This window comes from Carlito syrichta, unplaced genomic scaffold (assembly GCF_000164805.1).
Source record: "Carlito syrichta isolate Samal-C Ts95f unplaced genomic scaffold, Tarsius_syrichta-2.0.1 Scaffold302045, whole genome shotgun sequence".
Lineage (NCBI taxonomy): Eukaryota > Metazoa > Chordata > Mammalia > Primates > Tarsiidae > Carlito > Carlito syrichta.
Genome location: NW_007246141.1, coordinates 105,675 through 119,312, shown reverse-complemented (window position 1 = coordinate 119,312; position 13,638 = coordinate 105,675). Strand labels below are relative to the sequence as shown.

The 13,638-nt window shown below is 40.0% G+C and overlaps 1 protein-coding gene across 1 annotated transcript; it reads left to right on the top strand.

The window, feature by feature from the left end:
- Positions 1 to 2,150: 2,150 nt before the first annotated feature.
- On the top strand, positions 2,151 to 12,134 carry LOC103258269 (zinc finger protein 480-like). Its single transcript, XM_021711318.1, is given in 6 exon segments — positions 2,151 to 2,295; positions 3,091 to 3,156; positions 10,058 to 10,188; positions 10,788 to 10,871; positions 11,124 to 11,339; positions 11,592 to 12,134. Coding segments are annotated over 6 exon segments (1,185 nt in total).
- Positions 12,135 to 13,638: the final 1,504 nt, after the last annotated feature.

The window sequence follows — 13,638 nt, the reverse complement described above, 5'->3', positions numbered from 1 at the left end:
TCAGATGATCCTTCCACCTCAGCCTCCTGAGTAACTGGAACTACAGGCATGTGCCACCATGCCTGGGTAATTTTTTGTGTGTCTGTTGGAGTCTTACTTTGTCACCCAGACTGGAGTGCAATGGCATGCTCATGGTCACTACAGCCTTGACCTGCTGAGCTCAGTTGATCCTTCTACCTCAGCCTTCCAAGTAGCTGGAACTACAGGCATGTGCCACCACACCTGGCTAATTTTTTTGATTTATTGTAGAGATGAGATTTCACCAAGTTGCCCAGGCTGGTCTTGAAACCCTGAACTCAGGCAATCCTCTTGCCTCAGCCTCCCAAAGTGCTGGGGTTATAGGCATGAGCCACCATGCCTGGTTCTGGGTAATTTTTTTGATTATTGGAGAGACAAAGTCTCACCAAGTTGCCCAGGTTGGTCTCAAACCCCTGGGCTCAGGCAATCCTCTTGCCTCCACCTCTCAAAGTGCTAGGATTGCAGGCATGGGCCACCTTGCCTAGTTTATTTCCATTAATTTAAGTATGTATACATGTGTGTGCATGAGTCTATGGGTACACAGGTCCATGGCTTTTATAAAAGACAGATTATCATTTTTAAAAAAATTTTAATCAATTTTTTAAATGATACTGTGGGGTACAGTTAAGGGTTAGGTATACAAATATGCTCCGTTCAGGCACCCTTGTTTATAAGAGGTGTCTCCCAGTCCCCAGATCATCATTTCAAAAGTAAGTTTTGTGTTTTTTAACTGTATTTTCCATGGCCTTACATTTTTTCCTTCACTATCACATTAATGAGTTAAATAATAGCAAGAATACTATGTATTATGTGCTTGCATATGTGTTTGCATGTGTAACGACCTTTTACACAGTTTTATATTATTAGACTTGAACTTGTTTCAAGTTTTCCTAGGGAATTCTCCATCAAAGTTATTTTGATGCTGTATGTGTTACTTAACTGTTTATTACTTTGCTATTTTTTTTTTTTGAGTTGGAGTCTCACTCTGTCACCCAGACTGGAGTGCAGTGGCCGCTCCTGGTCACCGCAGCCTTGACCTGCTGGGCTCTGGCAATCCTTCCGCCTCAGCCTTCCAAGTAGTTGGAACTACAGGCGTGCGCTACCACGCCCGGCTGATTTTGATTTATTGTAGAGATGAGGTCTCGCCAAGTTGCCCAAGCAGGTCTCGAACCCGCGGGCTCAGGCAATCCACTCACCTCAGCCTCCCAAAGCGCGGGATTACAGGCTGAGCCACTGAGCCTGGCTGACTTTGCTATTTTTTTTAGCTGTTTGACCTGAAGGAAGTTTCTCAGTGTTTGTGACACAGTTGTCTACTAGTAAAATTGGAATATTTCTTTCTATCATGAGCCATTGTGTTGTTACTTGAGTTAATTCATGTAAAGCATTTGGAGTAACACCTAGCACATGGGAAATGTTCAAAAGCTTTAGTTATTATTATTATTTTTATCATCATAGTTTTTAGATTTTGACCTTTTTTTATTTTTAAAGCCGCTGTGGGCCAGGTGTGGTGGCTCACGCCTGTAATCACAATACTTTGGGAGGTTGAAGTAGGAAGATTGCTAGAGCCCAGGAGTTCGAGATCAGCTTGGGCAACATAGCGAGACCTCATCTCTACAAAAAATTTTTAAAAAATTAGCTGGGCATGGTGGTGCAACCTGTAGTTCCAGCTGTTTGGGAGGCCAAGATGGGAGGATCACTTGAACCCAGAAGGCAGAGGCTGCAGTGCACCAGGATAGTACCACTGCATTCCAGGATGGGCAACAGAATGAGACCCGGACTCAAAAAAAAAAAAAAAAAATGCCACTGTGGACATTGTCATCTCTCTTTCTCTAGCTCATCTAGATATTGAATATCACTTGATGTGTCAAACATAATATTTAACACTTTTATAGAGATAACCCTGTGTTGAGTTTTTATTAATGTATTTCTTCTATTGTCTACAAAAGTGAGAAATCCACACTGATTTACAGGATACCGTAACCTCCTATGGAAAAGTGTAATAAATGCGATTAGAGAGATAAACATGCTTCAGAATACCTTTGTCAGAGCACTCACTTGAACTGAATTGATACTTAAACCTCTCATTTTGTTATTTTATGTGAAGATAACTCTCCCCACAGTCCCTCGGTGAGATGTGTTTTTCATTTCAGGGAAGGTTGACATTCAGTGATGTGGCCATCGAGTTCTCTCAAGAGGAGTGGAAGTGCCTGGACCCTGCTCAGAGAGCTTTATACAGGGATGTGATGTTGAAAAACTATAGGAACCTGGTCTCCTTGGGTGAGGACATGTCCCTCCTGAAGTTGGGATCTGCCCCTGTGTGACTTTGCACTTTTCCTCTGTGCCTCTTGGGAGCCCCTGCATTGCTTGACTGAGGTTGAAGCTTTGTTACCTCTGAGATAAAATCTTCCTAGTGTGGCATTGGGACATGCTTAACTATTCCCTTTTTTCATATGTTTTGTCCCCCTCACAATTCATTTTTGGTGGTTCCAGAGCTTAAGTAGAAATAAAGTCCTATGGCAGACTAACAAAATATATAGTTCCTGGCCAGGTGCAGTGGCTTATGCCTGTAATCCCAGCAATTTGAAAGGCTGAGGCAGGAGGATCACTTAACCCCAGGAGTTTGAGACCAGCCTGGGCAACATAGCGAGACCTTGTCTTTACAAAAATTAAAAAATGAGCTGGGCATGGTGGTGCACACCTGTAGTTCCAGCTACTTGGGAAGCTGAGGCGGAAGGATTGCCTGAGCCCATGAAGTCAACGCTGTGGTGAGCTGTGATTGTGCCACTGCGTTTCAGCCTGGGCGACTGAAATAGACACACACACACACACATACACACACTCACACACACATGCACACACAGTTTCCTGTTTCCTACCCTATGCTTAAGATTCAGTAGTTCTTGGAAGAGAGCTAGATGTCTGCATGTTATAGTGTTCCCTATGCTTTCAGAAGTGGATGAATGTGCGTAATATTTTTCTAGAACCATCTGAAATGCTCTCTCCTAAACTAAACAAAGGGCTGGGATTCTGGAAAAGGCTCAGCACATCCCATTGCTTTCTTTACATAAGCAGGAATCTCTCTTTCTAAAATGAATATTGTCTCCATGTTGGAGCACCTTATTTTCTGTGTAAATTTGAGTTAGATATAAAAACCTTGTGAGTCTTCTGTCCTATTTGAAAAATAATGATAATTTACTTCAAGTCTTTTTGACAAGTTAATGCTGTTAGATAACTTATAGTAGTGCATGTTTTATGTAAGGGCTCAAGTTGGTTTTTTTTTTTAAAGAAGATATATAAACTTTCTGTCATGTTTATTATGAAGCATTTTTGATTGTATTGTATCTTTTATGTTTTTATTTTGCAGTTTTTTCTAACAGTGTTGTCACTGAACTTTATTAATAAACATTGAAAGTACGTACTCTGTTTTACATAAATTTTGTGGCCAATGAAATGGATATTTAAAAGTTGCTGTACAGATAGGGAGTGGTTTGTTTACTTGGCTGTTATGTAACTGCAGATAGGAGCTCATAATTGTGATTTCTGACATCTTTCTCTAATTCTTATCCTTTATAGTATCTATTTGCCTGACCTGAGATTTCAAAAGTCAGTGGTCTGAACATATTTTCTAGTTCTCACAGTGTATGCTCCTTTTAGAATGTAAGTCCTGTCCTTATTCTTTCTTTGAAAAAGTTATTTATTTATTATAGAATTGTGGGGTACAGGTGAGAATTTACTACATAAGTAGGCTGCATGCAAGTGAGGTTTGGGCTTCTAGGTGATCCTCACTTCCCCTGGTAGTGGATCAGGTACCCTTTGTGTTCTCAAGTGTTGTCATGTGCCCCCTGTGCTCGTCCTTCTCTCCCTTCTCTGGCAGTATCCAGCAACTGCCAATCCTACCCTTGTGCTCATGTGACCAATGATCAGGGCCCATTTATGAGTGAGGACATGGGATATTCAGTTCTTTGTTTCTGTGAAAGTTTACTTAGTATGATGGTCTCCAACTGCATCCAAATTGCTACAAAAGGGATGGTTTTGTTCTGCTTTGTGGCTGCATAATACTCCATCATATATACAAACTCTGACAATTAAGTTTGCGAACTCATCCTAAACAAAATGCAACATACCTCATTGCTGAATAGCACTATGATCAGCTTCAAAGTCCTCCCCTTGGGGAGCTATGCACCAATGCAAGTGCCTAGTCCATCCATCAAAGCAATTTTGGAAGTCTTTTTCTGGTCATCAGAGCTGTTGTTGCATTATCCTTGGTGTCCTGAAAGTTATCAAAATGTCTTCATTTCAATATTTCTCTTATCTTTGGGTAAATAAAAAAGTAATCGGGACCAGATCAAGTAAGTAGGGAGGGTGTTCTGATACAGTTATTTGCTTCCTGGCTAAAACTCCTTCACAGACAGTGCTGTGTGAGCTGGTGCATTGTCCTGATGCAAGCGCTCCTTCGGGACCATTTTTGCACACACATTTCTCATGCCAAGATTTTCAGTTAAGATTTTCCTGTTTGTCTATCAATGTTTATTTTGTCTGCTATGCTTCTACCATTAGTCAATGATTTTGATGAACAATTTGTTAAAATTTTGCAATGTTTTTGTCAGGTCCACTTGTTACTGACCTTCCTGACCTCTCTTCATCAGTGGCGCTTTCTCTCCCTTCAGAAAAATGTTTAATTCATTTGTGAATCATGGCTGTCTTCATGGCATTTTCCCCAGAAACTCGGACTAACATGTCCTTGATTTCACTCTCACTCTTGCCAAGTTTAACAAGAAGTTTAATATTTGTTCATTGCTCTAATTCAAGCTCCGGCATTCTTGCAATGGCACACAAAATCTTGCAACAACGGTAATGAATGCCATTCAGCAAGCCACCGCTACACATTGACATGAACACAGCTGTGAGACACCGATAGACCAAGGTTATGAAACCTTACCAAGCTGTTTGTACAGGGCTGCCAATGTAAGAGCATGGTGGCAAGCTCGCAGACTTAACTGTCAGACCTCATATGTATCACATTTTCTTTATCCAGTCCACTTTCAATGAGTAGCAGGGTTGGTTCCATATATTTGCTATTGTAGATAGTGTGGCAATAAACATATGTCTGCAGGTGTTTTTTGGTAGAGAGAGTTATGTTCCTTTGGGTATTGCTAAATCATATGGAAGGACAATTTTTAATTATTTTAGGAATCATCAGAATGATTTCCATGGAGGTTGAACTAACTTGCATTCCTGCCAAAAGTGTAGAAGCATTTCCTTTTCTTCACAGCCATGCCAGCACCTGTTGTTTTTTTGACTTATTAAGGATAGCCATCCTTACCGGAGTTGGGTGGTATCTCATTGTAGTTTTGGCTTGCATGTCTCTGATGATTAGTGAGGATGAACATCTTTTATGTGTCTGTTGGCTGCTTGAATGTCATCTTTAGAGAAGTGTCTGTTCATGTCTTTCATCCACTTTTTAATGGGGCTGTTAGTTTTTTTCCCTCTCACTTGGCATTGTTTAGAATTTCCCAGACCATAAATTTGTATAATTTTGTTTAATAGTATTTAATTCTGGTTTTATTACAGATTATCAGTCTATCTTATTAATTTTCAACATGACTTACAGGTGATGGATTTTTAAAAAAATTATAAAGATGTGGAGTACATTTTAGGGTTAGGTATACAAACATTGATTATACAGGGACCCTTGTTGATGAAGTATGCCCCTCCCTCCCCTGACAGTTTCCCTCAACTGCCAATCCTGCCCCCCTCCCCTAACAGTTTCCCATTACTGCCAAATGTTTTCTTATAGTATTATAATTGTTCAAGGTCTGCTTATGAGAGAGAACATATGGTACTCTGTTCTTTGTTTCTGTGATAGATCACTGAGTATGATCGACTCCAAATCCATCCAAGTTGCTGTGAAGTCCATATGTTTGTCCTTTTTTATGGCTGCATAATATTCCATTGTGTATATGTACCACATTTTCTTTTCTTTTTTTATTTTTTGAGTTGGAGTTTCACTCTGTCACCCAGACTGGAGTGCAACGGCTGCTCCCGGCCACCGCAACCTCGGCCTGCTGGGCTCCGGCGATCCTTCTGCCTCAGCCTTCCAAGCAGCTGGAACTACAGGCGTATGCTACCACACCCGGCTAATTTTTTGATTTATTGTACAGATGAGGTCTCACCAAGTTGCCCAGGTGGGTCTTGAACCCTCAGGCTCAGGCAATCCACTCACCTCGGCCTCCCAAAGTGCTGGGATTACGGGCTGAGCCACCGAGCCCAGACCACATTTTCTTTATCCAGTCCAACTTCAATGGGCAACATAGTTGGTTCCATGTTTTTGCTATTGTGAATAGAGCAACAACAAACAAACATGTGCAGGTTTCTTTTTTGTAGAATGATTTGAGTTCCTCTGGGTATATTCCCAATAGGGGAATTGCTGGGTCATATGGAAGGTCAATTTCTAGTTCTTTCAGAAATTGCCACATTGTCTTCCCGAGAGGTTGCACAAGTTTGCATTCCTATCAGCAGTGTAGAAGTGTTCCTTTTTCTCCTCATCCTCACCAGCATCTGTTGTTGTTTGTTTTATTAATGATGGCCATTCTTACTGGGGTTAGGTGATATCTCATCAATGTGGCTTTGATTTGCGATTCTCTGATGATGAGTGAGGCTGAGCACTTTTTCATGTGTCTGTTGGCTGCCCATATATCTTCTTCTGAGAAGTGTCTATTCGTCTTTGCTCACTTTTTAAAGGGGCTGTTTGTTTTTTTCTAGGGCTTTTTTTTTTTTTTTTGAGTTGGAGTCTCACTCTGTCGCCCAGACTGGAGTGCAGTGGCCACTCCCGGCCACCGCAGCCTCGACCTGCTGGACTACAGCGATCCTTCCGACTCAGCCTTCCAAGTAGCTGGAACTAGAGGCGCGCACTACCACGCCCCGCTAATTTTTTATTTATTGTAGAGATGAGGTCTCGCCAAGTTGCCCAGGCAGGTCTCGAACCCGTGGGTTCAGGCAATCCACTCACCTCAGCCTCCCAAAGCGCTGGGATTACAGGCTGAGCCACCGAGCCTGGCTTTTCCAGGGCTTTTTTTGGTAGGTAGTTTTCGTGTAACAGTCAATTTTCTGAGTTGTTATTGGTCTATTTAGTGTATCAGTGTCTTCTTGTTTCAACCTGGGGTGGTTGTGTGATGTCAGAAAGTCCTCCATTTCATTTAGGTTATCAAGTTTGTTTCCATACAGGTGTACATAGTAATCTCTGATAATCTTTTGTATTTCTTTGGGATCAGTTGTGATTTGGTCTTTTGTATTTCTGATTGTGTTTATTTGGGCTCTTTCTCTCCTTTTCTTGGTTATTCTGTCTAGGGGCCCATCAATGTTGTTAATCCTTTCAATGAACTTTTTATTTTGTTGATGTTTTCTATGATATTTTTGTCTTCTATGTCCTGTATTTGTGCTCTATTTTTGTGATTTGGATTCTTCTGCTAAAGTTGGGGCTTTGGTGATCTCTTTCCAGCTCCCTTAGGTGATTTGTTAGGCTCTTAACTTCTGATCTTTCTGTTTTCTTGATGTGTGCTCATAGAGATATAAATTCTCCTCCGAGAATTGTTTTCAGGGCATCCCAGAGGTGTTGGTAAGATGTTTCTTCATTTTCATTTGTTTCCAGGAATCTTTCAATTTCTGCTTTGATTTCAGTGTTGACCCAGTAGTTGTTCAGCATCATGCTATTTAGTGTCCATATCTTTGTGGGCTTTGGCAAAATGTTGTTGGTGTTGATATTTATTTTTATTCCATTGTGGTCTGAGAATGTGCATGGCAAGATTTCAACCTTATGGAATTTGTTTATGCTTGATTTATGGCCAAGGATGTAATCGATCTTGGAGTATGTTCCATGTGGTGATGAGTAGAATGTATATTCTGTGGTTTTTGGGTGGAATAATCTCTAGGTATCTATTAAGTCCATTTGTTCAAGTGTCAGGTTTAATTTCTGGATCTCCTTGTTGATTTTTTGCTTTGATGATCTATCTAGGGCTGTCAGTGGAGTATTCAAGTCTCCTGCTATAATAGTGTTAGAGTCAATATCTTTTTCAAGTTTACTTAGTAGTAGTTTTATAAATGCTGGTGCTCCTGTGTTGGGTGCAAATATGTTTAGAATGGATATTTCTTGTTGATGGATTGAGCCTTTTATTATTATGTAGTGTCCTTTTGCAAGATGATGGATTTTTAACATATATTACTCAATATAACTGACATGCACCACTTGTTAATGTCACAAAATGCCTGGTCTGTGTGGGTGTAGATAGTTTCATAACAGGTATTCAGGAAAGTTGTATTTTTGTCACATTGTTTTATTAATTTTTTCTCATTTTTCGAGTGTTGTTATTGTTTTGCAATTTAAAATTGCTATTTATTTAAAGTAGTCATTGAATAAGGTTTTGAAAAATTATTTATTATTATGACACAGCTGTTCCTTGGTCTCCATGGAGGATTAGTTCCAGGAACCCCATGGATATCAAAATGCTTAGATGCTTAAGTTCCTAAGTCAGGCCTGCAGAACCCTTGGATATGAAGAGTTGGTCCTTGTATCCACAGGATCTGCATCCCAAGAATACTGTATTTTTAGTTGTGGTTAGTCGAATCCACAGATGTGGAAACTGTGGTTGCAGGACCCAAGGATATAGAAGGCTGAATATCTTTGTTTAGTCTTTAGTATTTATTTGTTTACAATCAATATGAAGTCAATATGTTTAGTATAATTTTTTTTTCTCTTCAGTTATGGGACAGTCATGTATTTACAGCTAATTGGTGTGTCCTTTGAGGTCATGGTGGGAAAATACCCCCCTTTTCAGGGTTAACACAAATTTACACAACACAAGTTTTGGGGTCATAGGTTGTTTGAAACTGGGCTTCCCTAAAATTAATTTGAATTACAGGTAATCACTCTTTCTGTATTAAAAATCCTGTTCCCTTTTTGTCCTGAAAGTTTGAAGATCATGGTTGAAAATTTTGTAACTTTTCAGTGTAACTATTATTTTTGGCATAATATATTTCTTCTTTCCTTTTATAAAAAAATTCAGTAGCATTAGGGGCTACAAATGGTTTCTGGTTATATGGATGCATTGTTTGGTGGTGAAGAAGCCCTGGCTTTAAGTGTACCCCTAACCTGACTAATGTTTATTGTACCCAGTAGACGGTGTTTCGTCCCTACTGCCTTTCCCACCCTTCCCTTCTGAGTATCCAGTGTCCGTTATATCATCTATATGTCTTTTCAGATTGTTAGCTTAGTTCTCCCTTATAAGTGAGAACCTGTGGTATTTGGTTTTCCGTTCCTACCTTACTTCACTTAGGCGAATGGTCTCTGATTCCATCCATGTTTCTGCAGAAGACATCATTTTATTCTTTATTAACAACTGAGTGGTAATTTTTGGTATATTATTATTATTATTTTGAGTTGGAGTCACTCTGTCACCCAGACTGGAGTGCCGTGGCATGCTCATGGCCACCCCAGCATTGACCTGCTGGGCTCCGGTGATCCTTCCATCTCAATCTTCCAGTAGCTGGAACTACAGGCATGCACTACATGCCCGGCTAATATTTTTTTGGATTTATTGTAGAGATGAGGTCTCACCAAGTTGCCACTGGGGCTGGTCTTGAACCCGCGGGTTCAGGCAATCCACTCGCCTCAGCCTCCTGAAGTGCTGGGATGACAGGCTGAGCCACCAAGGCTGGTTTTTTGGGTGTATTTTTCAACACGAGGTATTGATTTACCAACCGTTGTTAATAGGAAACCTATGTTTCTTCATATCTTATAGATGTATCTTCTACACATGTGATCAAGGAATTACCACCAAAAGAGAGCAGTAATAGCACATGAGAAATATTTGGAAAGACATGAAAGCCTTGACATCAAAGATTTTCTACTTCAGGAAAATCCAGGAAAATATTTATGATTTTGAGTGTCAGTGGAGCAATGAAGAAAGAAATGACAAGGTAGTCCCTGGAATTAAAATTAAAAACATCACTGGTGGAAGAGACTAACACGATGGAAGGGATGCAGAAAATAAGCCTATTGGAAATCAGAATAAATTAACCTTTTGGTCCCATTTGGCTGAAATGCAGGAACTTCAGACTGAAAGAAAAATTTACGAATGTCATCTGGTTGAGAAGTCTATCCACAATGGTTTCTCGGTTTCACCACATCAAACAATTCTTCCTAGTGTCCACACCAACATTTATAATACATATTGGAGTGATTTGATGCCTCCTTTGTTTCTCACAGAAGACCAGAAAACACACTTGTGAAATACCTTACAAGTGTAATGAGTGTGGCAAGTCCTTTAATCAGGACTCTCACCTCACTGGGCATCAGGCAATCCACACCGGAGAGAAACCATATAAATGTTATCTATGTGAAGGTTTTTAGTCAAAATTCAAACCTAGCAAGTCATCATAGAATTCACACCAGAGAGAAGTCTTACAAATGTAACGAGTGTAGCAAGGTCTTCAGACAAAATTCACACCTTGAAAATCATCAGAGAATTCATACCAGAGAGAAGTCTTTCAAATGTCATGATTATGGCAAAGTTTTTAGGATGCATTCAAGCCTAACTAAACATGAGGCAGTCCATATTGGAATGAAACCTTATAAATGAAATGAATGTAGCAAGGGTTTTATCCAAAGGTCAAAACTTATAAAACATCACAGAATTCATACTGGAGAGAAACCACACAAATGTCTTGAATGTGGTAAAGCATTTATCCAAAATTCAAGTCTGGTGGACCATTAGAGTACTCACACTGGAGAGAAACCATATAAATATAATGAGTGTGGCAAAGTCTTTATTGTGCATTCAAGCCTAACTAACCATCAGGTCATCTATACTGGAGGGAAAACTTACAAATGTCACGAATGTGGCAAGGCTTTTATGAAGCATTCATACCTGAGGTATCATGAGAGTATTCACACCAGAGAGAAGCAGTACAAATGTATTCAGTGTGGCAAGACCCTCAGGCAATAGTGTGACATAAGGATTCACCAAAGAATTCATGCTGGAGAGAAACCTTACAGATGTGATAAATATGGCAAAACCTTTACTCAGGGATCACATCTCAGTAAATACCAGGCAATTCATACCGGAGAGAAACCATACAAATGTGATCTACGTGACAAAGTCTTCAGTCAAAATTCACACCTTTAAATCCATCAGAAAATTCATACAAGAGAGAAACCTTACAAATGTCATGAGTGTGGCAAAGCCTTTAGCATGCATTCAAGCCTAACTTACCACCGAGTAATCCATACTGGAGAAAAACCTTACAAATGTAATGAATGTGGTAAGGCCTTTATCAAGTGATTTCACCTCAGACATCATGAGAAGATTCATATGGGAGAGAAGCCATACAAATGTGTAAATTGAGGCAAGGCCTTTAGACAACGGTCTGACATCAGTATTCACCAAATAATTCATGCTGGAGAGAAACCTCACAAATGTGATGAGTGTGGCAAAACCTTTACTCAGGCCTCTCACCTCACCATGCATCAGGTAGTCCACACTGGAGACAAACCTTATGAATGCGATGTATGTGGCAAGATCTTTAGTCAGAATTCTTACCTTGAAAGTCATCATAGAGTTCATACTGTAAAGAAACCTTACAAATGTGATGTATGTGGCAGGGTCTTCAGTCAAAATTCACACCTTGTGAATCATTGGCGAATTCATACTGGAGAGAAACCGTATAAATGTCATGCGTTTGACAAAGCCTTTGGTGTGTGTTCAAGCCTAACTAAACATCAGGTCATCCATACTGGAGATAGACTTTACGAATGTAATGAATGTGGTAAGGCTTTTAGCAGGTGTTCACATCTTAGGCTTCATGAGAAAATCCCTACTGGAGAGAAGCCATACAGATGTATTGACTGTGGCAAGGACTTTAGACAATGGTTTGACCGCAGCGTTCACCAAATAATTCATTCTGGAGAGAAACCTTACACATGTTATAATTGTGGTAAGGCTTTTACTTGGAGCTCACATCTCACTCATCATCAGATTGTTCATACTGGAGAGAACTTTACAAGTGTATTACATGTGGCAAGACTTTCAAGCATGGTCCTAAAATCAGGATTCACCACATAATTCACACTTAAAAATACAATGAAGATAGCAGTGTTTTAAAGTAGTGTTTACTAGTTATTAGATATAAGAAAACTTCATCCTGGAGAGAAACTACACAAATGTAATTTGTGTGGCAAGGATTTTACCCGAGGATCAAAAGTTGGAGAACATCAAATAATTCATACTGGAGATATACAGTACAACTTCAATGAGTGTGGTAAAGACTTTTTTTTTTTTTTTTTTTGAGTCAGAGTCTCACTCTGTCATCCAGTCTGGAGTGCAGTGGCATACTCACAAGCTACTGCAGCCTCAACTTGCTGGGCTCAGGCAATCATTCCACCTCAGCCTTCCAAGCTGGAACTACAGGCACGCGCCACCATGCCCAGCTAATTTATTGTAGAGATGAGGTCTTGCCAAGTTGTCCAGGCTGATCTCAAACCCTGGGCTCAGGCAATCCTCTTGCCTCAGCCTCCCAAAGTGCTGGGATTACAAGCGTGAGCCACTGTGCCTGGAAAAACTTTACCATGAGTTTAAATATTACATGACATCAGAGAGTCCATATTGAAGAGAAACCATGTAAGTGCAATGTGTGTGGCAAGGGCTTTATTCAGGCCTCACAATGTGCGTCTGGTCAGAGTATATATCTTTTAGAGAGACCACACAAAAGTAATATGCATGTTAAGGCTTTTACCCAATGACCAAAGTTGTGGAACATCAGAGGATTTATTCTAGAGAGCAACCTCTCACAAATATAAGGAAAGTGGTAAGGTGTTTTTTGTTTGTCTTTTTAAGACAGGGCCTCACTCTGTCACCCAGGCTGGAGTGCAGTGTTATGATTGGCTCAAGCTATCCTTCTGCCTCAGTTTCCCAAGTAGCTGGAACTATAGGCACACACCACCATGCCTGGCTAAGTTTTTGCATTTTTTTGTGGTAATGAAGTTCACCATGTTACCCAGGCTAGTCTTGAACCTGAGCTGGAAGCAATTCTCCTGCCTCAGCCTCCCAAAGTGCTGGGATTACAAGCATGAGCTACCATGTCCAGCCTGGTAAGGCTTTTTATCCAATTTTCTTGCCTTTAGAGTCAAGAGAATTCATAAAGGACAGAATCCATTAAAAATGTACTTAACATGGGAAGACTTTTAAGAAACTGTCTACTCAGGATTCACCAAAGGATTTTTTTTGTAAGAAACTACAAATGTAACAAATGTGGTAAATCATTTAATCTGTTCCCACAACAGAGACTATACATTCATACGAGGAATAACTCAGTCTATAATTCTTCAAGATTAATTTGAGATGTTACAAACTGCAGAATAATTCCAAGTCCAAGTGTGTTAAAACACATAACACGATGTATAGCAGAGGAGTAAGAACATGTGAGGAGATGACAGATTATCTTCTGTTTATAAAATGTTTTATTTGATTATGGACTTGTTTCTTGAAAGGGCTACATTCCTATTTATTGACTTCTACCAATAGCTGGCACTATGCCTTTTTTTTTTTTTTTTGAGTTGGAGTCTCACTC